Consider the following 24,746-nt stretch of genomic DNA (forward strand, 5'->3'; position numbering starts at 1 on the left):
GTACAGACAGAATTTTGCCGGAAATGGCGAGGCAACAATTATGAATTTATGATGCCTTCTAGGAGGAAGAAGAAGACGACCAAATGGACGGTCCCCCCCAGCTCCGGGATCAAAGTGACAAACTTGACATCTAAGAATTAATTGAGACCAGCGTTTTTCAACCTTGACCGCTTGAAGATGGGTGGACTTCAATTCCCAGAATTCCCCAGCCGGCAAGACTGGCTGGGGAATTCTGGGAACTGAAGTCCACACAGGATGGCAGGGGAATCCTGGGGGTTAAAGTCCATGCATGCTGCCTGAGGAATTCCGGGAATCAGTTGAAGTCAGTGATGGGTTGCTTGCCAGTTTAACGATTGGTTCGGCGATCGTGACCTTCGCGCACCTGTGCAGTTTTACAAATACGAATCTTCGGTGTTACCACTTGGGAGTAACACAGCTGAGGCGCGGCAATCTGCTCTCTGCCACGCCAATCAGCTGAGAAGATAAAGGTAAGTAAAAGGCAGTAAAGGGGCGGGCAGGTGGGGCTGACCTGATCGTCAGAGCTACAGGTTCGCCCGAACTGGTCTGGACCTGATGAAATCCCACGCCTGGTTGAAGTCCATGCATGATGGCAGGGGAATTCTGGGAGTTGAAGTCCATGCATGCTGGCTGAGGAATTCTGGGAGCTGAAGTCCATGCATGCTGGCTGAGGAATTCTGGGAGTTGAAGTCCATGCAGGCTGGCTGAGGAATTCTGGGAGTTGAAGTCCATGCATGCTGGCTGAGGAATTCTGGGAGCTGAAGTCCAAATATCTTCAAGCGGCTAAGGTTGATCAACACTAAACATGTGAATAGCAAAAGTACAAATCTGCACCAAGATTCTGCCCTCCGAGCTCGGAGATCTATCGCGATTTCTTCAAGGCTGCAGCTGCCATCAACGACGGAATCACCTCATCCCATTTTCGATGTTAAGTGATATGTTAAATATTGTGCAGGGTGTGCGCGCGTTTGCAAATGTACTCTCCTCCGCACCCCTTGCCTTCTTAATATAATAAGAAGTATATTTCTCTGTGGCGCAACGTAATGTGACTACAAGGAGCCCTTGCTTTTGCAAAAATTCGTTTAATGACAGCGTTGAAAAGATTGGCTTATAGCTGGTCCCCGCACTTACAACCGTCTCAGCATTCCCAATGGTCACGCGATTAAAATTCGGGCACCGGACAACCGTGTATTGATGACGGATGCAGGGGCTCTGGGGACATGTGATCGCCCTTTGCAACTTTCCCTGCTGAGTCAATGGGCGAAGCCAGATTCACTTAATGACCGTGCTAGAACAGCTAGAATGATTTGTGTGACATCTGTGGCAAAAAAAATGTTCATAAAAAAAAAAAAAGTATGGCTCACTTAGCAACCCCCTTTCTTAGTAATGGAAATTCTGGTGCTAATTCTGCTCGTAATTAGAGAACTATCTGTAATTAGAAGCTCAGCATTCAGCGGTAAAAATTTGAAACGGTCCCTCCTTTAGTGTAGCTGCCAGTCTGAGCTGGAAATATAAGGGCAGAGGATCAGACAGAATAGTCCTCGACTTACAACCAAAATTGTGCCCTAAATTTCTGTTGCTAAGCAAGCTAATTGTTAAGTGAGTTTTGCCCCATTTTAAAACCTTTTTTCCCCGCAGATGTTAAGTGAATAGCTATATTTAAGATTGTAACATGGTTGTTGAGTGAATCTGACTTTGCTTGACAGAGCAAAGTCGGTTCGAACTTCGGAAGGTTCGGAAAATGAGATTATTTGACTCCTCTCCCACCCGGGATATAGCAACCATAATACATGCCAGCCAGGCGTGGTATATCCCTACCGGTTCGCAAATGTGAGCACGCGCCTGGTCTTCTGCGCATTTAAGCCTCAAAAATGTGCTTAAATAGTACGGCATAGAGCCGGGCAGTTGGACTGGCCCACCTGCGATTTCCGCTACCAGTTTGGGCGAACCAGTCCGAACCCGCTGAATGCCACCTCTGATGCCGCCATCCCCATTTTGACTGCGGGGATGCCGTTTTTAACGTTGCGTAAAAACAGCCATCCGCCACTTTTTAAAGTGGCGCCGTAACTTCGAGCAGTCACTAAACGAATGGTTGCAAGTCGAGGGCTACCGATATGCTTTGCTCAACCCTCTAAAAAAAAAAAAAATGTGGCCTTAGTTATATGCGTAGTAGACAATCTGGTTGTGTTCGGACCGTTTTGGCGTTGTGTTTTAACCACGTGAAGACGCTCACCCGTTGCCTTGTTCAATATTCCTCGCCTGTCTCCCCCCCTCCCACCAAACAATCCTTAGTGAACTCAACGGTTGTGTAATTGCTTTCTATGGGCCTCTGCTCTCTTATTATTGCTCTCTACAGGTACTTTGGTAAAGCACCATCACCTTGGCGTATCTTGAAAACCGCCGTTGCATTAGGAATTGCTTCTGTGTAGTCGTGTTTCAACAATGAAGGCTGTGTTACTTTTTGGATGGCTAAATGTTATAAAATGCATGAAACCGGTGGCATCAAAAAATAACCCTCCGTGCCAGCTTAAAAGTATATTAGGGCACGCAGGAAGGACCGAGTTTATTAATGATGCTCATTGTTTCATGCAGGGATCTCCAAAGTCGGCAACTTTAAGACCTGCGGACTTCAACTCCCATGAACTCCCCGGCTGGGGAATATTGGAAGTCCACATTTCTTAAGAAGTTGCCGACTTTGGAAATTTTTTGTTTTAATGGAAACGATCAAATAAAAGCTCACAATTTCAGTCACAGGCAGGTTATACAAAAAAAAGGTGTGAAACAGCTGACCCCCTTCCTCAAGTCGGGGCGGACAGCCCTGACAGCCCTGCAGATGGTCCTCAACTTATGATTGTCATTGACTTTCAGTCATAAATCGCAACAGTCGTAAAGCAGATCATCAGACAACCGATCCAATTTTATCATCTTTTCTGTGGTGGTTGTTAAATGACTGCACTGATGGTAAAGCAACAATCATGATTATTCAGTAAACAGCAAGGTCATTAAGCGAACCCATTGTTTGCTCTGGACAGTTTTGCTGGAAATCAGAAGTACGTATATCTGTTTTGGTTCAAACTTTCGTAAATTGTGGTCATGTGACTGCAGGATGTAAATATAGGCCAGTTGCAAAGGCCATAGGACTGGCCAGAGAGGTGGATATTGGAACTTTGTAACCGGGTCATAAATACCCTTTTTGGGGCCCGTCATAACTTTGAATGTTCACTAAGCGACCAATCGTAAGTCGAGGACAACCTTTATTTCATTAGAATGAACACTACAAGCATTTAAATGTGCAGCAGAAAAGTGACTGGTCACAAGTCAAGGGCTATCTGTGTTTCATTAGGATGGACACGAGGGGTCCATTTAATGTGAAACAAAAGTTGAACGTAAGATGGTCAACTTACATGGTCTCCTTTGTAGATTAAATATTGTCGCTCCTGGCGACAGATAAACAAAGATGGCGTAACAATCTGAAATCTTGAGTCCCATAAATGTATACTGCAGGGCAGAAAGAAGTCATGCACACCATAACATGACCCCCATGGAGACTTAAATTCTTCTGGTCTCTTGCCTTCTCCAAAGCTTTCCTAGAAGGTTTCAGAAACCAAGTCAAAAGATTACTGGGTCATCTCTGTAGGTTGAGACTCAACACGGACAAGATTTGGGGCAACAAAAGATAAGGATGGAGGACAAGCTCAGGGTTGAATTGTGGAGCCCTTGGTGTTTTCCAAGCTTTATGACCCTACTAGGGAACATCATCAGTGCTACAAGAGAGAGGGGTGTGCGAAGTGAAGGAGGAAGAGGAAAGCAAGAAGAAGGCAATGACTGTGGGATCCTTGGTGGTTATGTTGCAGATGGTGGTTAGATTGCAGATGTTTTATCACCCAACTAGGTAATATGATTAATACTAGAAGGGGGTATGGTGTGCAGAGGAAGAGGAGGGGTTGTGGGGGGAGGCGGTGGGGTCCTTCTCTTTTGGTTGTTTCCCTGCAGACATTTCATGATCCAACTAGGAAACATCATCAATGCGACAACGGAGTGGAGTGTGCAGAGTGGAGAAGAAGGAGGAGTAGAAGGGAAGAAGGAGAAGAAGAAGAAGAAGAAGAAGAAGAAGAAGAAGAAGAAGAGAAGAAGGAGAAGAAGAATAAAAATTGTGCTGTCCTCGTTGTTCTCTGAACTTGGTTGTTTAGTTACACAGGTTTCATAACCCAACTAGGTAACATCACCACGGTAGGGGCTATAAAAAAAGTCTCTCTCCTGGAACTGATGATGTTACCTACTTGGGTCATTAAATGTCTGCAAGAAAACAACCAAGCTCAGAGAACACCTAGGACCCTTCCAATTAGAGCTGTGATCTACTGAAATTTTGCTTCATTGTGAAGAATTTGGGGGATTAGGATGGGCCAATGTTAAGAATACATCTAGAAATGAAGTCAAGAAGCCCCATTCTTTGTGAGCATATTGCCTTAAAATGAATAAATTTTCCACAATTTGGATCACCCTGTGTGGTTTCTCACTCATTATGTGCGGAATAACCAACTCTTAGTGTGAAGAAGCAACTGGTGTATCTTCTTAACGTCTGATTTGATGGGTTGCAATCTCCAAGTTGTTATGGAAACTTCATCCTTGAGTGTCCTCCAGAAAATTCCTGTTTGTTTACAGGGGGGATGCAGCCACTAATCACAACTGAAAAGGTGGAAAATTGACATCTATGGATGCCTGGAAGATCACAGTGTAAATTGGGCTGACGGAAAGTGTTAGATTGATCATATTCATGTAATTATCTTGAAGGAAAAAAATAATGAAGTTTTCCTGGCTCTTGTTTAATGCGGCTTTGAAGTCGAAGGAACAAGAATTAATTCAGGGAACTTGTCCAGATTAAATCTATGCCCTTCAGCAATTAATTGAGTTTTCAGTCCTGCAAAGAGAAATTACCCAACTTTAATATGATTATTTTTCCCCCCACCCTGTTGTGTTAGAACTAACAGCTTGATAAGGTCCAGATTGTTATAAACCCATCTGAACATAGAGAAATGTTGGGTGTGGCTGGGTGTGAGTTTGCCTGTAAAAATTTGGCACAATTTAACTTGTGTGTTTCAAGTAGCATAGAATTGTATTCTAGGGGAATCATGTGAAGTATTAGTACCACTTTATCAAACCTGAGTAAGACCACGCCTGGAATACAGCATCCACTTTTAGTCACTGCAAAGTTGAGAATTTGGAAAAAGTGCAGAGAAAAGCAATTAAGATGGTTAACAGCCTGGAGACAATAACATATGAAGCACAATTGCAGGAACTGGGTATGTCTAGTTTAATAAAAAAAAGGACTAAGGGAGACATGATAGCAGTGTACCAATATCTCAGGGGTTGCCACAAAGAAAAGGGAGTCGGGCTGTTCTCCAAAGCACCTGAGGGTAGAACAAGAAGCAATGGGTGGAAACTCATCAAGGAGAGAATCAACTTAGAACTAAGGAGAAACTTCTTAACAGTCAGAACAATTAACCGGTAGAACGACTTCCCTCCAGAAGTGGTGAAATCAAGCAGGTTCTAACCGGTTCTAGAGAACCGGTAGCAGAAATTTTGAGTAGTTCGAAGAACCGGCAAATACCACCTCTGGCTGGCCTCAGAGTGGGGAGGGAATGGAGGTTTGGCAATATCCTTCCTCGAGGAGTGGAGAGGGAATGGGGATTTTGCAGTAACCTTCCCCTGGAGTGGGGTGGGAATGGAGATTTTGCAGCATCCTTCTCCTGCCATGCCCACCAAGCCACACCACACCCATCAAATCGCACCCAAAGAATCCGTAGTAAAAAAAATTGGGATTTCACCACTGGTGCTCCATCACTTGAAGTTTTCAAGAAGAGACTGGACAGCCACTTGTCTCAAATTGTATAGGATCTTGAGCAGCAGATGGACTAGAAGACCTCCAAGGTCCCCTCCATTATTCTATAAACATTGATCTAATCATGCACACATAAGCCTTTCCACCCCCCACCTCTCAAAAGAGAAATTCTGCTGCCTTTAGTAGAGCTCAGAATTGAATTCGGCCAACTTCAAACTTGGTTGTAACAGAGAGTGAACCAACAACTGACTTGGTGGTGTGTTGTCTTGGATAAATCGGTCTTGTGAGCTGTTTCAACAAAGTTTCTCAACCTTCACAACGTTAAGATAGATGGACTTCAACTCCCAGAATTCCCCTGCCAATTTGTTTAGTGACCATTTAAAGTTACAACATTGAAAAAAGTGACTTACGACCGTTATTCAAACTTACGACGCTTGCAGCATCCCCATGGTCACGTGATCAAAATCCAAATACTTGGCAACTGTCTTGCATTTATGAGTGTCGTGTGGTTCATGTCATCCCCTTTGGAGGTCTGACAAGCCAGGTTATTAACTTAAGAACTGCAGTGTTTCACTTCACAACTGTTCAAAAAAAAAAAAGTTGTAGAATGGGGCAAAACATATTGCTTAGCAACAGATATTATGGTCTTGTTGTGTCTGCACCCCCCAAGCCGGGCCCCCTGCCAGAAAGTGACTTGGAAAGTGAGGGGGAAGGGCCATTAGGACTTACCTCGGGAACACCGGCTTCCCTGGCTCAGCTCCAGGAGCCAGAGGCAGACCGGGTGGAGGAGATAACGAGGCCTCCATCCCCTGACTCTTCCCCCCCCCAGGTCACGCCTCCAGACCCGGCTGATGGCAATCAGGCCTGGCTGGACCCTAGGTTTCGTAGGCAGGAGAGGCGGGAACAACAGAAGCAGGGGTGGGGCAGACCTAGGAAGTGCTGAGTCATGGAGCCACACCCCACAGGATATAAAACCAGCAAGGGCTGCTATACCACTCCGTGGCAAGCAGATCAACTGCTTAACTAGAGCTGAAGTACTGTTTGTTGACTCATCGGCATCAAGGGAGATAACAGAGACACTTGGCAGACACTTGCTAGTTTGCTGCCAGAGCTGATAGTTGCCGGCTAATTAAGTCATCGCTTGGACTGAGGCGAGGGGGTCAGAACAGGTCTCCATTCTGGTTGTAAGTCAAGGACTACCTGAAAACATGATGGTTGTGGCATCCTAGGGTCATTTGTGATCTTCCCAGCTGGCTTCTGAGAAGCACAATGATTTGGGAAGGCCAGATTTGCTGAACAACCATGTGATTTACAACCGGGGCAGAAAAGGTCACAAAACCCAGGTGTAGCTCCTTCCAGCAGGCCTGAACTCTTAGAGCGTGTCAAATTTTTCAGCTATCAATTTCCAAACATGAGGGGTGTTCAAAATCTGTGACATGCCTTGGGGATCGTAAAGATGTTTTGGTTACTTTCAATATAATTTAGATAATGCTTGGTAAGTAACTACCAAGTAAGTAACTACATAAATATCATAACTTTTTAACATTGGATCTCCCCTTGCTTGCTGTGTGGCAGAGGTGTCAAACTCAAGGCCTGCGGGCTAGATGCAGCCCACGGGGTGCTTAATTCTGGCCCGCGGGGCCACCCTTGAAACTGAGGGATCGGCCTGTGGTGCCTTTGCCAGCAAAAACGGGCTCCTGGGCACCATTTCCAGCTGCAATGGCCTCCTGCAACCCTTTGCTAGCAAAAACGGAGCTTGGGAGCTGCTCTTCCTTCCCAAGGACCAGCCCACGGATTTCCACTGCTCTCCTCTCCTCTGCCTTCTGCGTATTCGTGTGTCAGGCACTGGACCCAGCTGTTCCTCTTCTGCATCAGCCACCTCCAGACCTGGGTGTTGTTGACTCTCCATCTGATGGTCCAGGCTCCACCTCTCTCTCTCTCTCTCTCTCTCTCTCTCTCTCTCTCTCTGCCAGCTCCATTCCCTCTTCCCCCTCGGAGCTCTCAGGTTGCTTTGATACTGGCCCTGACTCCCATGCCTCCTCCTTTGATTTGGCTCCTGGAGGAGCCGGTAGCTAACAAGCGGCAACATGAAGTCTCTTCCCAAGCAGGCAGATGCAACACCTGGAATCAACCAACTTGCTAGGATCAGGAAAGCGTCGTGCACCCGGTCCCACAGATGTGGAAGGTGGCTTCTTCCAGCTCTCGTGGTGAAGTGGTGGTTTTCAGCCGGTTCGGACCGGTTCGGGCAAACTGGTAGTGGCGACCTTCAGGTGGGACCGCTCTCGCCCACACCTCGCCCACCTGCCCTGGCACTATGCCGTCCTATTTAGCCACGTTTTCTAAGCTGCACACGTATGTGCAAGCTGCGTGAGAGAGCAAAGCACATACGTGGAAGGCTGCGCACGTGTGCAGAAGGCACACAGGTGCTGACATTTTCGCTGTGCGGTGAACCAGTGGTAAAATTATGTGAATTCCACCTCTGCCTTGGTGCCTCAACTTTGCCTAGCTGGCCCCTTCCAGCTGCTTCAGCCCTGTTGTCTGCACACACCCCTTTCTGGCCAGGTGTGTTCTGTCTCCTTCCCCACTTCGGATTAACGAGCTGGCCTTCAGCCAGTGGATTCACAGCTCTTATCAGTCCTGGCAGTGAAATCGCAGCTGCCTGCCAAAGTTCAAACAAATGACTCACGGAGCATGACTTTCAGCTCTTTTTGAAACGGTTCAGCTAAACTTTTGCTTCCCGTGGAGTGAGAGCAATCCCAAAGCTCCTTATATATCCTGTGGGGTGGGGCTCCTACCCCACCCTTCCTTTTGATGACGCCACCTCTCTAATCTTCTGAAGCACGGGTCAAGCCAAGCTTGATTATTATTATCAGCTGGGTCTGAAGGCGTAGCCTGGGGAAGGGAGGAATCAGGGGATGACGGCCTCATTACATCCTCCGACTGGTCTGGTTCTGGCTCCTGGAGTCGAGCCAAAGAAATTGGTGCTCCCGAGATAAGCCTTACCGGCCCTTCCCCCTCACTCTTGGAGTCACTTTCGGGCATGAGGCCAGGTTCGGGGGCTGGAGTCACAACAAGGTGGGTGAGCCGCAGTGAAGGGCTTTTGGTGATGTTTGTCGAACAAACTGAGCCCCAACTGCCCTCCCAACTCCCCTTCCACTCCTCTGTCAATTCCCAAAGTCATTGGCTCTCCAGAAACAACAACAACAACAACACCTCAGTGCACAATCTGTGGCAGGGGTCCCCAAACCCCAGGCCGTGACCGATACAGAACTGGATCGCGGGAGAAGTTGACTGTTCACATGTAGAGCTACACTGGTGCGAGCGGCGCCCCAAAGGTTTCTCCATGCTCAAAGTTTCTGCTTCTGTTTATAAGCGCTCTGTGCTTAGAGCTGAGAGCATTGCTAGAGACCCCGCACAGCCAATTTACGGTCTGTTTCTGTTGCTCCCGTCTGGGAGGAGGTTCCGGAGTATCTATAGCAGGACAACCAGATTCTGGAACAGCTTTGTTCACTATGCCATCCTTCTTGCAAACTCACAATATTCTTTCCTCCCCCGCCCCCAATGTATCTGTATACGTTTGAACTAGACTGTGATGTTTCCCTTTGTCATATATGTGTATCAGAGGTGGGTTTCAGCAGGTTCTGACCAGTTCTGGAGAACCGGTAGCGGAAATTTTGAGTAGTTTGGAGAACCGCTAAATACCACCTCTGTCTGGCCCCGCCCACATCTATTCCCTGCCTCCCGAGTCTCAGCTGACCGGGAGGGAATGGGGATTTTGCAGTAACCTTCCCCTGCCATGCCCACCAAGCCACGCCCACAGAACTGGTAGTAAAAATTTTTGAATCCCTGATGTGTGTGTGTGTGTTTGAGTATATGCATAATAGTTATTTCTGGAGAGCTGAATGCAATACATTTCATATTTAATATATACTGATTAGTGTACATTTAATGTAACAATAAAGTTTCGGTTCTCTTCTGTTCTGTTCTGTTCCCTATCCTATCCTATCTCCTTTTATTCCTATTCCTATTCTATTTCTATTTCCTATTCTATTTCTTATTCTATCCCATTCTATTACCTACTATATTTATCCTATCCTATCCTATCCTATCCTATCCTATCCTATCCTATCCTATCCTATCCTATCCTATCCTATCCTATCCTATTCTTATTCCTATTGCTGTTGCTATTGCTGTTGCTATTCTATTTATTTCTATTTCTATTTCTGTTTCTATTTGTATTATTTCTATTTCTTATTCTATCCCATTCTATTCTCTCCTATATTCTATTCTGTTCTGTTCCGTTCTGTTTCATTCCGTTCCATTCCATTCTGTTCTATTCTCTCTTCTATTCCTATTCCTATTCCTATCCTACCCCACCTCACCCCACCCCACCCCACCCCACCCCATCCCATCCTATCCTATCCTATCCTATCCTATCGAAAGCCTTCAGAGAATTGAACTCATGCTGCTTCTGGCCTCCCATCTCTTTGCAAAACCTTTTGGCACAGGGAAGTCTGAAGGAACTGCAAAAACTGCGCCCCAAAATCTTCTCTTCCGTCTTGCATGAGTGGAGTTGTGTCTGTGTGAGTGTGCGTGTGACAGCCCATCACTCACACCACCCAGTTGCCTTCTCCTCCTCCCCCCACCCAGCCAGGCCGCTAACCACAAAGTTTGGGGACCACCGATGGTCTTCCAGGAGAATCCTTGGACCGGTGAGATTTTGAGAAAGATAAAGCAGAGAGCCACTAGATGGCAACCTATCCTTTAAAGATGGCTTTGTTGGTTGACAGCTATCCTGTTTCTCCCTCTCAACTGACATAAAACCGGCTCTTGCAAAATAATTTTTCAAGCATCGGATGCTTGAAAAATGGATTGAAGAGGAGGACTCTAGGGCTCCATAACTGGGAATACCCATAATGTCTTTCCTCCTTTTTTTTTTTCCCCCTGTTGGCATTTCTTTTTGCAAAATTGTGGCCTGGCTTGGTAGCTGGTATAATGGATTCAAGCAGAACGTGACTTGTTAGAAATACGAAATGAGTAAACAGAGATTCAATAAACAAATCTGTGTTTCTTAACCTCAGCAACTTTAAGACACGCGGGTTTCAGCTCTCAGAATCCCCCAGCTAGCAGGTTGGCTAAAGAATTCTGGGAGCTGAAGTCCACACGTCTTAAAGTTTTCAGGATTGGGAAACACTGGTTAAAGGGCTTCTCACAGGGGTTGGATTCAGCCAGTTCAGACCGGTTTGGGAGAACCGGATGCTAATTTATATCTGGTTTGCTGAACCGGTAGTTGCAAGGACTAGCTGGCTCCTCCCCACACCTCCCCTCCCCTCCCAGGAGTCTCCACGCAGCCCGTTTGGTGCAGGGCCCACCCGGAGGCTCTGGGAGGGCGAAAAACAGGCCTCCCAGAAGTTCCAGAAATCTGGAAACAGGTCCATTTCCGGCCTCCAGAGGGCCTCTGGAGCCCGGGGGGGGGGCATTTTCACCCTCCCAAAGGCTCAAGGAAAGCCTCCAGAGTCTGGGGGGGCAAAACCCCCCACTTCCCGTGGCATGAGTAGGCCACACCCAGCATGGTCACGCCCACCCAGCAACCGGACAGAGAACCGGTTGCTAAAATTTTTGAATCCCACCCCTGGCTTCTCCTAATTTAAGGCTGCATATAGCAAAAGACTTATATACCGCTTCACAGTGCTTTTACAGCCCTCTCTAAGCGGTTTACACAGTGAGCCTATTGCCCCCAACAATCTGGGTCCTCATTTAACCCACCTCAGAAGGATGGAAGGCTGAGTCAACCTTGAGCCTGGTGTGATTTGAACTGCCCAATTGCAGTCAGCAGAAGTAGCCTGCAGTACCGCACTCCAACCACTGCGCCACCATGGCTAATATAGGTAATCGTCATCTTAGAACCATTGGTTTAGTGACCGTTTGAAGTTATTATAGCGCTGGAAAAAGTGACTGATGACTGTTTATTTGGTAGCCAGAAACTAGTGACAGCAACGTGTGTCAAAATAGGGTTGAGAGTAGATAGGCTTTTATAAAAATCTGTAGAGATTTTCAGTCCTCCAGGTCAGGGGTCTCCAACCTTGCAACTTTAAGACTTGTGGACTTCAGCGCCCAGAATTCCTCAGCCAGCAAAGCTTTTCTTTGAAACATCTTCAAAGAAGAATAGAATAGAATAGAATAGAATTTATTGGCCAAGTGTGATTGGACACACAAGGAATTTGTTTTGGTGCATATGCTCTCAGTGTACGTAAAAGAAAAAGAAAAAAAAAACTTCATCAAAGGTACAACGTTTACAACACAAATGATGGTCATAGGTTGCAATTTAACCCTTAATGATAGCAACAAAAAGTTATAGTCATATAGTCATAAGTGGAAAGAGATGGGTGATGGGAACGATGAGAAGATTAAGAGTAGTGTAGATTTAGTAAATAGTTTGACAGTGTTGAGGGAATTATTTGTTTAGCAGAGTGATGGCCTTCGGGAAAAAACTGTTCTTGGGTCTAGTTGTTTTGGTGTTCAATGCTCTATAGCGTCGTTTTGAGGGTAGGAGTTGAAACAGTTTATGTCCAGGATGTGAGGGATATGTAAATATTTTCACGGCCCTCTTCTTGATTTGTGCAGTATATAGGTCCTCAATGGAAGGCAGGTTGGTAGCAGTTATTTTTTCTGCAGTTCTAATTATCCTCTGAAGTCTGTGTCTTTCTTGTTGGATTGCAGAACCAAACTAGACAGTTATAGAGGTACAGATGACAGACTCAATAATTCCTCTGTAGAACTGAATCAGCAGCTCCATGGGCAGTTTGAGCTTACTGAGTTGGCACAGAAAGAACATTCTTTGTTGTCCTTTTTTGATGATGTTTTTGATGTTAGCTGTCCATTTGAGATCTTGCGATATGATAGAACCTAGAAATTTGAAGGTTTCTACTGTTGATACTGTGTTGTCAAGTATTGTGAGAGGTGGAAGTATGGAAGGGTTTTTCCTAAAGTCTATCACCATTTCTACGGTTTTGAGTGTGTTCAGTTCCAGATTGTTTTGGTTGCACCACAAGGCTAGTCGTTCGACCTCACGTCTGTATGAAGATTCATCATAGTCGCGAATGAGACCAATCACTGTTGTGTCATCTGCGAACTTCAGTAGCTTAACAGATGGATCATTGAAGATGCAGTCATTGGTATACAGAGAGAAGAGAAGTGGGGAGAGCACACAGCCTTGGGGGGCCCCTGTGCTAATTGTACAGGTATTTGATGTGATCTTGCTTAGCTTCACCTGCTGCTTCCTGTTTGTTAGGAAGCTTGTGATCCACTTACAAGTCTGTTCTGGTACCTGTAGCTGGTTTAGCTTAGTTAGAAGAATGTCTGGAATGATGGTATTGAAAATGAAGAAGCTCCTTCAGCTCGGACTGGACAGTTGGCCTTTATACATTCTTTGGGGTTTTGTGATTGAGGTGCCTGTTTCTATGCAACAATAGGTCCTTTAATATTTTAATGCCTGTTGTTAGATTCCTATGGAATCATGTAGCGGTCATGGCTGGTTCTCAGGCAAGAGAGAAAATGCAAATCCTAGGTGTTTTGTTTATCTGAGCTCTAATCTTGTCAGTTTCCGCTCCTTGCCTTTTGTATTGCTTATTAGTAGTTTCCAGCTGCTCTTTGCTTATGAATAGGGTGGCCCAGCTTTCTGAATGGGTGCATAATATCCATTTAGGGGAAACATTTTATTCTGTCTCTTTATTATTTAGAATAAAGAATATTTTATTCTGGGGAGGGTGTGTGTGTCTTCAGACATGTGTGACTAATTTAACAGCTGCAGTGACTCCCTTAATAACTATGGCAATTAAAGGTCATAAAATGGGGCAAAACTTGCTGAACAGCAGTCATGCTTAGCGACGGAAATGTTGGGCTGGACTATGGTCGTAAATCGAGGACTACCTGTGTTACATCCAGGTGATGGGATTCAAGGGAAGAGAATTCACGGAGAGGAAGCCAAACAGTGCAGCTTTGGTAACTTAAGGGATTTCTGAACCCCTCCCCCCAAAAAATAATTAAATTAAATCGGAGTCTTTACAAAGTACTAATTCGGGATTGTCTCAAGTGGGCAGGAAACTCTTTTTCAGCCTTCCTTTCCACCCTTAATTTAAAAAAAAGAAACCAGAATGGGTGGAAGCAGAAGAAAGCAACTTCTGGGTTCCATTATGGTCATAAATCGAGGACTATTTCACAAAAGGAAATGCCAAGGTGGTGTTGGGGGGCGGGGAGGGGAAAAGTGGGCGGGTAAAAGCTCTGCAGCTCCAAGCTACAAATTAAATCAAATTAAAGAAGAGGCAGGCAGGCAGAGACAAGAGGAAATGACTCTCGTTCCAACAGAGTCGCTTTTATTAAAAATCTCCTCTCTCTCTCTCTCTCTTTTTTTTTGCTTCTTCATCTGCTTCGCTCCTCCATCAGACTTTTAGAGGGTGGACAGGTAAATGAAAACCTAGGCAGCGCTTAAAAGCTACTTACGATTTATCACCTGGGAAATTAGGACCATTAAAGGAAGAGGAAGAGCAACAGAGAGAGAGAAAAGGAGAAAGAAAATGCCTTTTTTTCTTGCTCTCCCTCTCACACACGTACACACAACACAACACACACACACACAGAGAAATGCCGCTCCCTGTAGATCGCTATGCGGAGTCTATAATCTAGAGAAAGCCAAAGATTGTAGGTTGCTTAGAGCTCAAACAATGATCTATCATCCATTTATTGGTGTGTCTTTCTTCTTTTATAATAGAATAACAGAGTTGGAAGGGACCTTGGAGGCCTTCTAGTCCAACCCCCTGCCCAGGCAGGAAACCCTACACCATCTCAGACAGATGGTGATCCAACATCTTCTTAAAAACTTCCAGTGTTGGAGCGTCCGCAACTTCTGGAGGCAAGTTGTTCCACTGGTTAATTGTTCTCAATGTCAGTAAATTTCTCCTTAGTTCTAAGTTGCTTCTCTCCTTGATTAGTTTCCACCCATTGCTTCTTGTCCTGCCCTCAGGTGCTTTCTTAAAGGGGTACTTTAAAAGGGGGGGAGGGCACATGATCTTGTCATCCAGGGTCGTCCCCATCAGGTAGACCAAACAAGGACATCGACGTCTAAGGAAGGCTCAGATTATTTTGACAGGTGGTCCTTAACTTACAAACACAATTGAGCCTAGAATTTTCCATTGCTAAGCGAGACAGCGGTTAAGGGAGCTTGGCCCCATTTTGCGACCTTTATTGCCCTTCATTTGTTAAGCGAATCGCTGCGGTGGTTACGTTAGTCACGTGGTTGTTGAGCGAATCTGGCTCCCCCATTGGCTTTGCTTATCAGAAGGTCGCAAAAGGGGCTCACGTGAATTTGGGATACTGCAACCGTCGTAAATATGGCTCATTTGCCAAACGTCTGAACTCTGATCACATGACCATAGTGATGCTGCTACAACGGTCGTGTGAAAACTGGTCATAAACAGAAGTGGGATTAAGCTGGTTCAGACCTCTGGTGGCTCAACGGACTAAAGTCTGTCTGTTATTAACAGCAGCTGCTTGCAATTACTGCAGGTTCAAGCCCCACCAGGCCCAAGGTTGACTCAGCCTTCCATCCTTTATGAGGTAGGTAAAATGAGGACCCAGATTGTTGGGGGCAATAAAAGTTGACTTTGTATATAATATACAAATGGATGAAGACTATTGTTTGACATAGTGTAAGCCGCCCTGAGTCTTCGGAGAAGGGCGGGATATAAATGCAAATAATAAAAAAAAAAGACCGGTTCAGGCAAACCGGTACTTCCGATGATCAGCTGGCCCCGCACAACAACAGCCTCTGCTCTATCCTGTTCTATATTTCCTTCTTTTTGATTTCCACTCCTCTGCTGTTCCACTGACCAGGACTGCCTTAGAAGGTAAGCAGCTGAGCTTCAAATTGCTGTATTTTGAACGCTGCACAAAGCACGGGCTCACCGAACTGGTTGTTAACCAGTTGCATCCCACCCACTCGTCATAAATCACTTTTTTTCAATTTTGAACTATATAATATAATATAATAACAGAATTGGAAGGGACCTTGGAGGTCTTCTAGTCCAACCTCCTGCCGAGGCAGAAAACCCTACACTGTCACTAAATGAACTGTTATAAGTTGAGGACTGCCTGCATTGAAGTTGGCTAGAAGCGCAGAATCTTACAAGCTCTTTCTTAGTCACAGGAACCGTGAGAGGAGACTAGGTATCCGAGTGGATCACCGCTTAAGCATGAGCCAGTTATCATATCCAAAAGGCCATGTTGTGCCTCGTCCGCTTTCCCCACAGCCGGGGCCTTCTTATCTGCTTTCGAACGCTGAGGAATGTCCTAGCATGCCTCCCGGCCCCAGCCCTGGCTCCATGCCCAGACAGGCTGAGGAGGAAGAAGCGCCTTCAGCCCCCAGCCCTGGCTCCATGCCCAGGCAAACGGAGCAACTAGACCCCTCCCCCTCCCCCACAGCATGTGAGCCTGAGGAAGGTCAATTACCAACAGCTGCAGACTGGAGTGACCCTCGCGTCAGGAGAATTGATAAGCGGCGTCAACAGAAGGAAGGGAGGGGCAGGCCAGGATAAGTGCTGAGTCATGGAGCCACACCCCATGGCCTATATAAAGGATCTGCTTTCTAGCATTCTCTGAGTCAGGCAAAGTCTACCTTATCTTGCTGAAATCACTTTCTGGTCTCCTGCCTGCCTTGAGAACTTTGCTAGGACTTTGGCAGAGCTGCAGAGGCACACCTGATTTGGATTTCCCTGACCCGGCCGTCAGTGGAGGAGTGGGACACGACAGGCCAACGCAATCCTAGATTGCATCAACTGAGGGATAGCATCAAGAACACATAGAGTGACAGTAATTCTTTATCCTGCTTTGATAAGTCTTCTTAAAAACCTCCCAGTGACGGAGCATCCAAAACTTCTGGAGGCAAGTCATTTCACTGATTAATTGTTTCAGTTGTTGTGTCCTTATTTCTAAGTGGCTTCTCTCCTTGATTGGTTTCCATCTGTTGCTTCTTGTCCTGCCTTCAGGTGCTTTGGAGAATAGCTTGGCTCCCTCTTCTTGGCAGCCCCTCAAATATTGGAAGACTGCTATCATGTCACCCCCTAATGCTTCTCTTCATTAAACTAGACATACCCAGTTCCTGCAACTGTTCTTCGTATGTTTTAGCCCCTAATCATCTTTGTTGCTCTTCTCTGCACTCTTTCCAGAGCCTCAACATCTTTTTCACATCGTGGCGACCAAAGCTGGATGCTATATTCCAAATGTGGCCTTTCCAAGGCATTATAAAGTGGTATTAACACTTCACGTGATCTTGATTCTATCCCTCTGTTTATGCAGCCCTGGCCTTTTTTGGTAGCTGCTGCACACGGCTGGCTCCCATTCAAGTGATTGTCCATTAGGACTCCAAGTTCCCTCTCACAATTAAGTACTATTGAGCCAGATAACCTATACTATATACCTGTTTGGTTTTTCTCACCTAAATGTAGAACCATACTTTTCTCACCATTGAATTGCATTTTATCGGATAGGGCCAGAGGTGGTATTCAGTCCGTTTGGACCATTTTGGGCGAGCTGGTAGCGGCACCCACCTCGCTGTAATGCCGTCTTATTTAGCCACGTTTTCGAGGCCAGGCGCTTTAGCAGAAAGCGCACATGTGAGCAAAGCAAAGGCGCGCATTTGAGAAGGCAGACACGGGGGGGGGGTGCATATGTGTGTGAACCAGTGGTAAGAATATGTGTGAACCACCACTGGATAGGGCCCAGGATTCAAATCGGTCGAGATCCATCTGTATCTTAAGCCTATCTTCTGGAGCAGGGGTCTCCAACCTTGGCAACTTTAAGATTCGTGGACGAAGCTGACTGAGGAACTCTGGGAATTGAAGTCCACAAGTCTTAAAGTTGCCAAGGTTGGAGACCCCTGTTCTGGAGTGTTGGCTATTCCTACCAGCTTTGTGTCATCTGCAAAATTGATGAGTTCCCTCTCTATCCCTAAATCATTGGTGAAGATATTGAAGAGTACTGAACTTAAAACAGGGCCCTGGGGTACCCCACTGCATGGGGCTCCATGCATTAGTGGGTTCCGTTTACCTTCGCTATCGGTTCGGAACTGTGAGCTTGCACACAGTGCTTTTGCAGATGCAGAGAACCTTCTGCGCATGCACAGAGCATCCATGTCGATGTCTGGGTGGGTGGGCGGAACCTCCTTCTGCCACCACTATCAGTTCACCCGAACTGGAGCGAACTAGTAGAAACCCGCCACTGGTTCCATGTAGATGGAATAGTTGGGATTCTGAATGCAGTTTTGGTCTCCATGATACAAAAAAAGACGTTGAGACTCTAGAAAGAGTGCAGAGAAGAGCAACGAGGGTGATTGGAGGCCTGGAGGGTAAAATATCAGAGCCTTCTTCAAAAAGCTGGGTCTGCATCATGTGTCCAAGGTAAGATAATTCAATTCCTGATGGATCTTTCAGTTCACTTGCCAAAATAAACGTCTTTGGCAAAATGAATGCATTGTTGGAAAATGGGTAGAAAGTTTCCATCTGTGGGGAAAAACAAACAAACAAACAAACAACAAAAAAACAACACAGCAGCAATATAGATTGAGTCACCTACTTTTCAGAGGACGTGATCTGACATGCTTGCCAGTCTGTTTCCAAGCCTAAGTCCGATGCTGAATTATGGCTGATAATTTTGCTTGCTTCTTTCAGTTTGGAGACCGGCCAAACTAGTTTCTCTTAAAGCCATGAACTGCTGGGACCATGCAGCCAAAATGAAGCAGGCTCCCCATCCCTCCAAACAAACAAACAAACAAAAAAAATCCCCAGCTAATTCTGCTCCTCTGCAAATTTTATTTTTATGGGCTATGAAAATAATACTAGCCTGCATTATATAGAATCGAGATTACGTAAATGTTAGCACTGCTTCATAAGAGCACACTCGCCACGATGTAAAAAAGATGTTGAGACTCTAGAAAGAGTGCAGAGAAGAGCAACAAAGAGGATTAGGAGACTGGAGGCTAAAACATACGAAGAACGGTTGCAGGAACTGGGTATGTCTAGTGTTGGAAGAATTATCCATCTGGGAATATTTCATTCTCCTAGGAGAGGAGTGAGTGCTAACTTCCTACACTAGTCTAATGAAAAGAAGGACTAGGGATGACATGATAGCAGTCTTCACATACTACCTTCTCCTCCCCCTCCTCCCCCCCTCTTCCTCCTCCCCCCCTCTTCCTCCTCCTCCAATTGTCCTTAAATTTGCAGTGGTCAGCCATTTTACAGGCACATTATGTGATTAAAGATGAGCTGCAAACAGTTCTGGTTATCGAAATGCGTCAATAAAAGAAGCATTGTTATTCCCCTGAGCAGGTATGTCAGAAGCTCTGGTGCCTTTCCTTGAAAAATTTCCTTCTGTGAAAAATCTCTCCCCACCAAAAAAATAACGATTCTAATAAATGTTTCAAACCTACTGCTCTCTGTGCTTCTGTCTGGGTGCTTGTGTGTTCCTGATCAATGTTTGTTATAGACTTAATTCTCAGCAAGCAATGATATATATATATATATATATACACCCCATGCCTTAAATAGCTGCACGAGAAAGAATAATAATTTTGAAAAACCCCACCCGAACCCCTTCTAAACCCGAAAGCAAGAATTGATTTTAAATGTCAGCAGAAAAATCTCGGCTGTGCTTCGCATTCCAGCGAAATCTGTTCTGAGCATCACCTTGACTTTTGCTGAATGCTGGGAAGGCCTAGCAAAACGGCATAGAATCCTCGAGATAGAAGGATCCTTGAGGTCATCTAATCCAACCCGCTCCTCAAGGGTGGGGAATCCAAATCAAAGGAACCCCGCAGGAGCCTTTTTATTCTTGTGAGCTGTCCAGACCAGAGATATTTGTTTGAGATGGGCTGTCATAGACGGGTAGTCCTCGACTTATTGACCAAAACTGAGCCCAAAACTACCACCGCTAAGCAAGACATTTGTTAAGGGAGTTGTGTGCCCCTTTATATGGCTTTCTTTGGCACACAGTGGTTAAGTAAACCACTGCGGTTGTTAAGTGAATTGTGCGGTTCTTAAGCAAATCTGGCTCTTCTCATTGACTTTGCTTCTTAGAAGGTCCCCAAATGGGAGGACACCATCCCGGGACACTACAAACGTCGTAAGTATGAATCAATTGCCAAGCATTTGAATTCTGATCCCCCACAGCTCTCCTCTGAGCTACTGATATTCGCCCAGACTTCTATTCGTTTTCTCGTATTTTACACCATTGGTGAAGGTGGTAACAAATGGAGGAGAACTGTGGGAGTCCTTGAGCTTGGCTGTTTTCCTGCAGATGTTTCAAGAACATCATCAGTGGTAGAAGGAAGTGGGGTTTGTGGAGAGGAGGAGGAGGAGGAGGAAGAGGAGGAGGAAGAATAAGAAGACTGTGGGGTCCTTGATGTTCTCTGACCTTGGTTGTTTTTTTGCAGGCATTTCATGACCCAACTAGAGAACATCATCAGGGCTAGAAGGGAGGGAGGAAGGGAGGGAGGAAGAGGAAGGAGGAAGAGGAGGAGGAGGAATAAGAAGGCTGTGAGGTCCTTGATGCTCTCTGAGCTTGGTTGTTTTTTTGCATTTGTTTCATAACCCAACTAGAGAACATCATCAGGGCTAGAAGGGAGGGAGGAAGAGGAAGGAGGAAGAAGGAAGAGGAGGAATAAGAAGACTGTGAGGTCCTTGATGCTCTCTGAGCTTGGTGATTTCTTGCAGACATTTCAAGACCCAACTAGGTCACAAAATCGGGGCTAGAAGGGAGTGAGTTTTGGGGAGGCGGAGGGAGAGGTTGTGGGGTCCTTGAAGCTCTCTGAGCTTGGTTGTTTTCTAACAGATGTTTCATGACCTAACTAAGTAACCTAAGTAGCATCATGAGGGCTAGAAGGGAGAGGTGTTTGTGGAGAAGGAGGAGGAGGACTGTGGGGTCCTTGGTGCTCACTGAGCTTGGTGATTTCTTGCAGACATTTCAAGACCCAACTAGGTCACAAAATCAGGGCTAGAAGGGAGTGAGTTTTGGGGAGGAGGAGGGAGAGGTTGTGGGGTCCTTGAAGCTCTCTGAGCTTGGTTGTTTTCTAACAGATGTTTCATGACCTAACTAAGTAACCTAAGTAGCATCATGAGGGCTAGAAGGGAGAGGTGTTTGTGGAGAAGGAGGAGGAGGACTGTGGGGTCCTTGGTGCTCACTGAACTTGGTGATTTCTTGCAGACGTCTCATGACCCAAGTAGGTAACATCATCAGTGCTGCCATGAATAAAAGTCACCAATTTCTTTCACTCGTGATGTTTAGCCCTGAACTGCCCCTTTGGCAGCCTATTTTGGACCCAATCCAGAGATTAGCGAGATAGATTTTCAAGTCAAATTCTGGGGCGCCTCAGCCAAGGCTTCAAATCCTCAAACAGATGCCCCCCCAAAAGCCACAATATTTATAATTTTAAAAAAAGCAGAACCAGCGAGCCACAGACCTCAGGGTTTTTTTTGTGTGTTTTAAATGCACGCAGCCAATTCCGGAGTCTTTCTCTGCCTTGGTTGCCTCCATATGCCAAAGCAGAGCGAAAGAGAACTCATGACGGCTATATCTGGGTACAGTTTAAAAATATCACAGATGTCTCTGGATTTTGCTAAAAAAGCATTGATTAATTGCAGAGAATCGTCCAGCGTGTTGGAGGATTTTCATTTATATGTTTTTGGGAAAAAATATATATATGACTCTGCGGCATTTTCTCACTTCTCCGAACCTTTGTTCTAATTTTAAACAGTAACAAGCTGGGACAGCAAAAAAACGAAGCACGGGCAGTCCTCGACTTACAACCATCCATTCTGTGACCGTTCAAAGTTACAACCGCGTTGAAGAAAAAGGGAGTCAACAATCGGTCCCCACACTTACGACCGCTGCAGCATCTCCATGATCACATGATCAAAATTCAGATACTTGGCAGCTGACTCATATTTATGACGGTTGCAGCATCCCAGGGTCATGTGATCACTATTTGTAACCTTCCCAGCCAGCTTCCAATAAGTAAAAGTCAATAGGAGAAGCCGGATTCACTTAATGACCACATGATTCATTTAAGAACGAAAGTGACTTAAAGTTTGACAAGGTTGTAAAATCAGGCACGGCTCATTGAACAATGACCTTGCTGAGCAAAGGAGAGTCAGTTGCTAATTGTGGTCGTACGTTGAGGACTGCACCTGACATGAAAACCAATCTTGGTCATTAAAATCTGGGGTGTTGTTTCTGCAACCTATTAAGCATTGAGGCTGGCTAGGGAATTCTGGGAGTTGAAGTCCACCCATCTTCAAGAGGCTAACTTTGAAATGGACTAAGTTAGATTGATAACCTAGCATACCAAATTTGGCAGTTTTAAGAAATGTGGACTTCCCTACCCTGGGAAGTCCACTTTCTTCTTCTCTCAGTCCTCCTCCTTCTCTTCCTTCTCCTCCTCCTCCTCCTCTCTTCTCCTCCTCCTCCTCTCCTCCTCCTCCTCCTCCTCCTTTGTCGTCTTCTTTTCCTTCTCCATCTCCTCTTCTATCCATCCATCCATCCATCCATCCATCCATCCATCCATCCATCCATCCATCCACCTTTTCCCCGTATTATGCAATTAAGTGAGGTGGATTTGTTCATTGATGGATTATGTACGTTCAATCAAATTGATCTTGACTCTTAGTGACCCACCTAGACTAGGCCTTCTCCTTCAACCTCCTTCCAATAACACTGGGGAATTGTGAGAGCTGAAGAAGTCCACCAGTCTTAAAGTTGCCAAGTTGGAAGACTCTTGCCCTTACCAGGTTACAACCACTTCCTTGCTCTCTCAGTTTTTCTTTCTTCTCCTGACTCCAATCTCCGATGATCAAGGAGTTCTTATTTTCTCTCCTGAATGGAGGAGAAAGTACAGTACATTATAGGCTCTTAGCTTCAACAAGCTTAGCCTCTTCAGGTTGTCTTTCTCTCCCTCTAATTTCCTAACTACAGTTTGTCCTGGCTTTTCTTTCACGTCAACCTAATTTTGAGAATACAGGTAATGCTCAACTTACGATGAGAGTGGAGCCCAAAATTCCCATTGCTAAGCCAGACAATTGGCAGTTGTGCTTCATTTTACAACCTTTTTTTTTTTGGCCACGGTTGTTAAGCAACTCACTGCAGTTGTTAAGTGAATTGTGCACTTGTTAAACGGAGCCAGCTTCCCCCATCGACTTTGCTGGTTAGAAGCTGGCTGGGAAGGTTGCAAATCATGATTACTTGATTCCGATATACTGCAACTATCATAAATATAGTTTATACCAAGCACTCAAATTTTGATCACCTGGCCACAGAGGTGCTGTAATGATTGCGAGTGTGAAATAATAATAATAATAATAATAATAATAATAATAATAATAATAATAATAATAATGATGATGATGATGATGATGTCACTTTTCTCAGTGCTGTTTTAAGTGCTGATCTCAAATGGACAGCTAACATCAAAAACATCATTAAAAAAGGACAACAAAGAATGTTCTTTCTGCGCCAACTCAGGAAGCTCAAACTGCCCAAGGAGCTGCTGATTCAGTTCTACAGAGGAATTATTGAGTCTGTCATTTGCACCTCTATAACTGTCTGGTTCGGTTCTGCAACCCAACAAGAAAAACACAGACTTCAGAGGATAATTAGAACTGCAGAAAAAATAATTGCTACCAACTTGCCTTCCATTGAGGACCTGTATACTGCACGAATCAAGAAGAGGGCCGTGAAAATATTTGCAGATCCCTCGCATCCTGGACATAAACTGTTTCAACTCCTACCCTCAAAACGACGCTATAGAGCACTGCACACCAGAACAACTAGACACAAGAACAGTTTTTTCCCGAAGGCCATCACTCTGCTAAACAAATAATTCCCTCAACACTGTCAGACTATTTACTGAATCTGCACTACTATTAATCGTTTCATAGTTCCCATCACCCATCTCTTTCCACTTATGACTGTATGACTATAACTTGTTGCTGGCAATCCTTATGATTTATATTGATATATTGATCATCAATTGTGTTGTAAATGTTGTACCTTGAGGAACGTATCTTTTCTTTTATGTACTGAGAGCATATGCACCAAGACAAATTCCTTGTGTGTCCAATCATACTTGGCCAATAAAAATTCTATTCTATTCTATTCTATTCTATTCTATTCTATTCTATTCTATTCTATTTTATTCTATTCTATTCTATTCTAACTTACAACAGTCACTAAACGAATAGTTTTAAATTGAGAACCACGTATACTAGAAAACCTAAACGAATTTTAATACAGGTAGTCCTTGACTTATAATAGTTCATTTAGTGACCATTCGAAGTTACAATGGCACTGAAAAAAGTGACTTATGACTGTTTTTTGCACTTACGACTGCTGCAGCATGCCCAAGGTCATGTGATCAAAATTCAGATGCTTGGCAACTGACTCATATTTCTGACGGCGGCAGTGTTCGGGGGGTCACGTTATAACCCCATTCGCGACATTATTGTAAACAAAGTCGGTGGTGAAACCAGATTCACTGAACAATTTAAGGATTGCTGAGATTTATTTAAAGGCTGTAGCACAAAAAGTTGCAAAATTCACTTAGCCAATGTTTTGCTTAGCGACAAAAACGTTGTGGTCATAAGTCGAGAACTACCTGTATCACCATCTGCACCATTTTGCATTTTTTTTAAAACAACAAAACAACCAGGGAGGTAAAGAGAAAATCCAGCGGAAAATAAAACCCACCGATTTTTCTAAGAGGAGCCTTGGATTTCTCAGCCCTGAGGGACAAAAGAATTTGAGTGGCTCAAATTATGTAAAATTGTATTTGATTTTGTGTCGGGGACAG

General features: G+C 45.0%; 1 protein-coding gene and 1 long non-coding RNA gene across 4 annotated transcripts in view; one reads left to right on the forward strand and one right to left on the reverse strand.

Annotated features, from left to right (window-relative positions):
* The window catches only part of GHRHR (growth hormone releasing hormone receptor), a 38,492-nt gene extending 33,545 nt beyond the window's left edge, over nt 1–4,947 (forward strand). For 2 of the 3 annotated variants that reach the window (XM_058181032.1, XM_058181033.1), the window contains one exon: nt 1–4,947. In XM_058181032.1, coding sequence (XP_058037015.1) covers nt 1–141 — 141 coding nt within the window. In that variant the 3' untranslated portion in view covers nt 142–4,947. The other variant, XM_058181034.1, reaches the window with a different exon arrangement.
* Nucleotides 4,819–24,746, reverse strand: part of LOC131197237 (uncharacterized) — a 26,042-nt gene continuing 6,114 nt past the window's right edge. Inside the window, exon 3 of the long non-coding RNA XR_009154915.1 lies at nt 4,819–4,936. This is a non-coding gene — a long non-coding RNA (uncharacterized LOC131197237). The remainder of the gene's footprint in view (nt 4,937–24,746) is intronic.

This window comes from Ahaetulla prasina, chromosome 4, assembly GCF_028640845.1.
Source record: "Ahaetulla prasina isolate Xishuangbanna chromosome 4, ASM2864084v1, whole genome shotgun sequence".
NCBI classification, from domain to species: domain Eukaryota; kingdom Metazoa; phylum Chordata; class Lepidosauria; order Squamata; family Colubridae; genus Ahaetulla; species Ahaetulla prasina.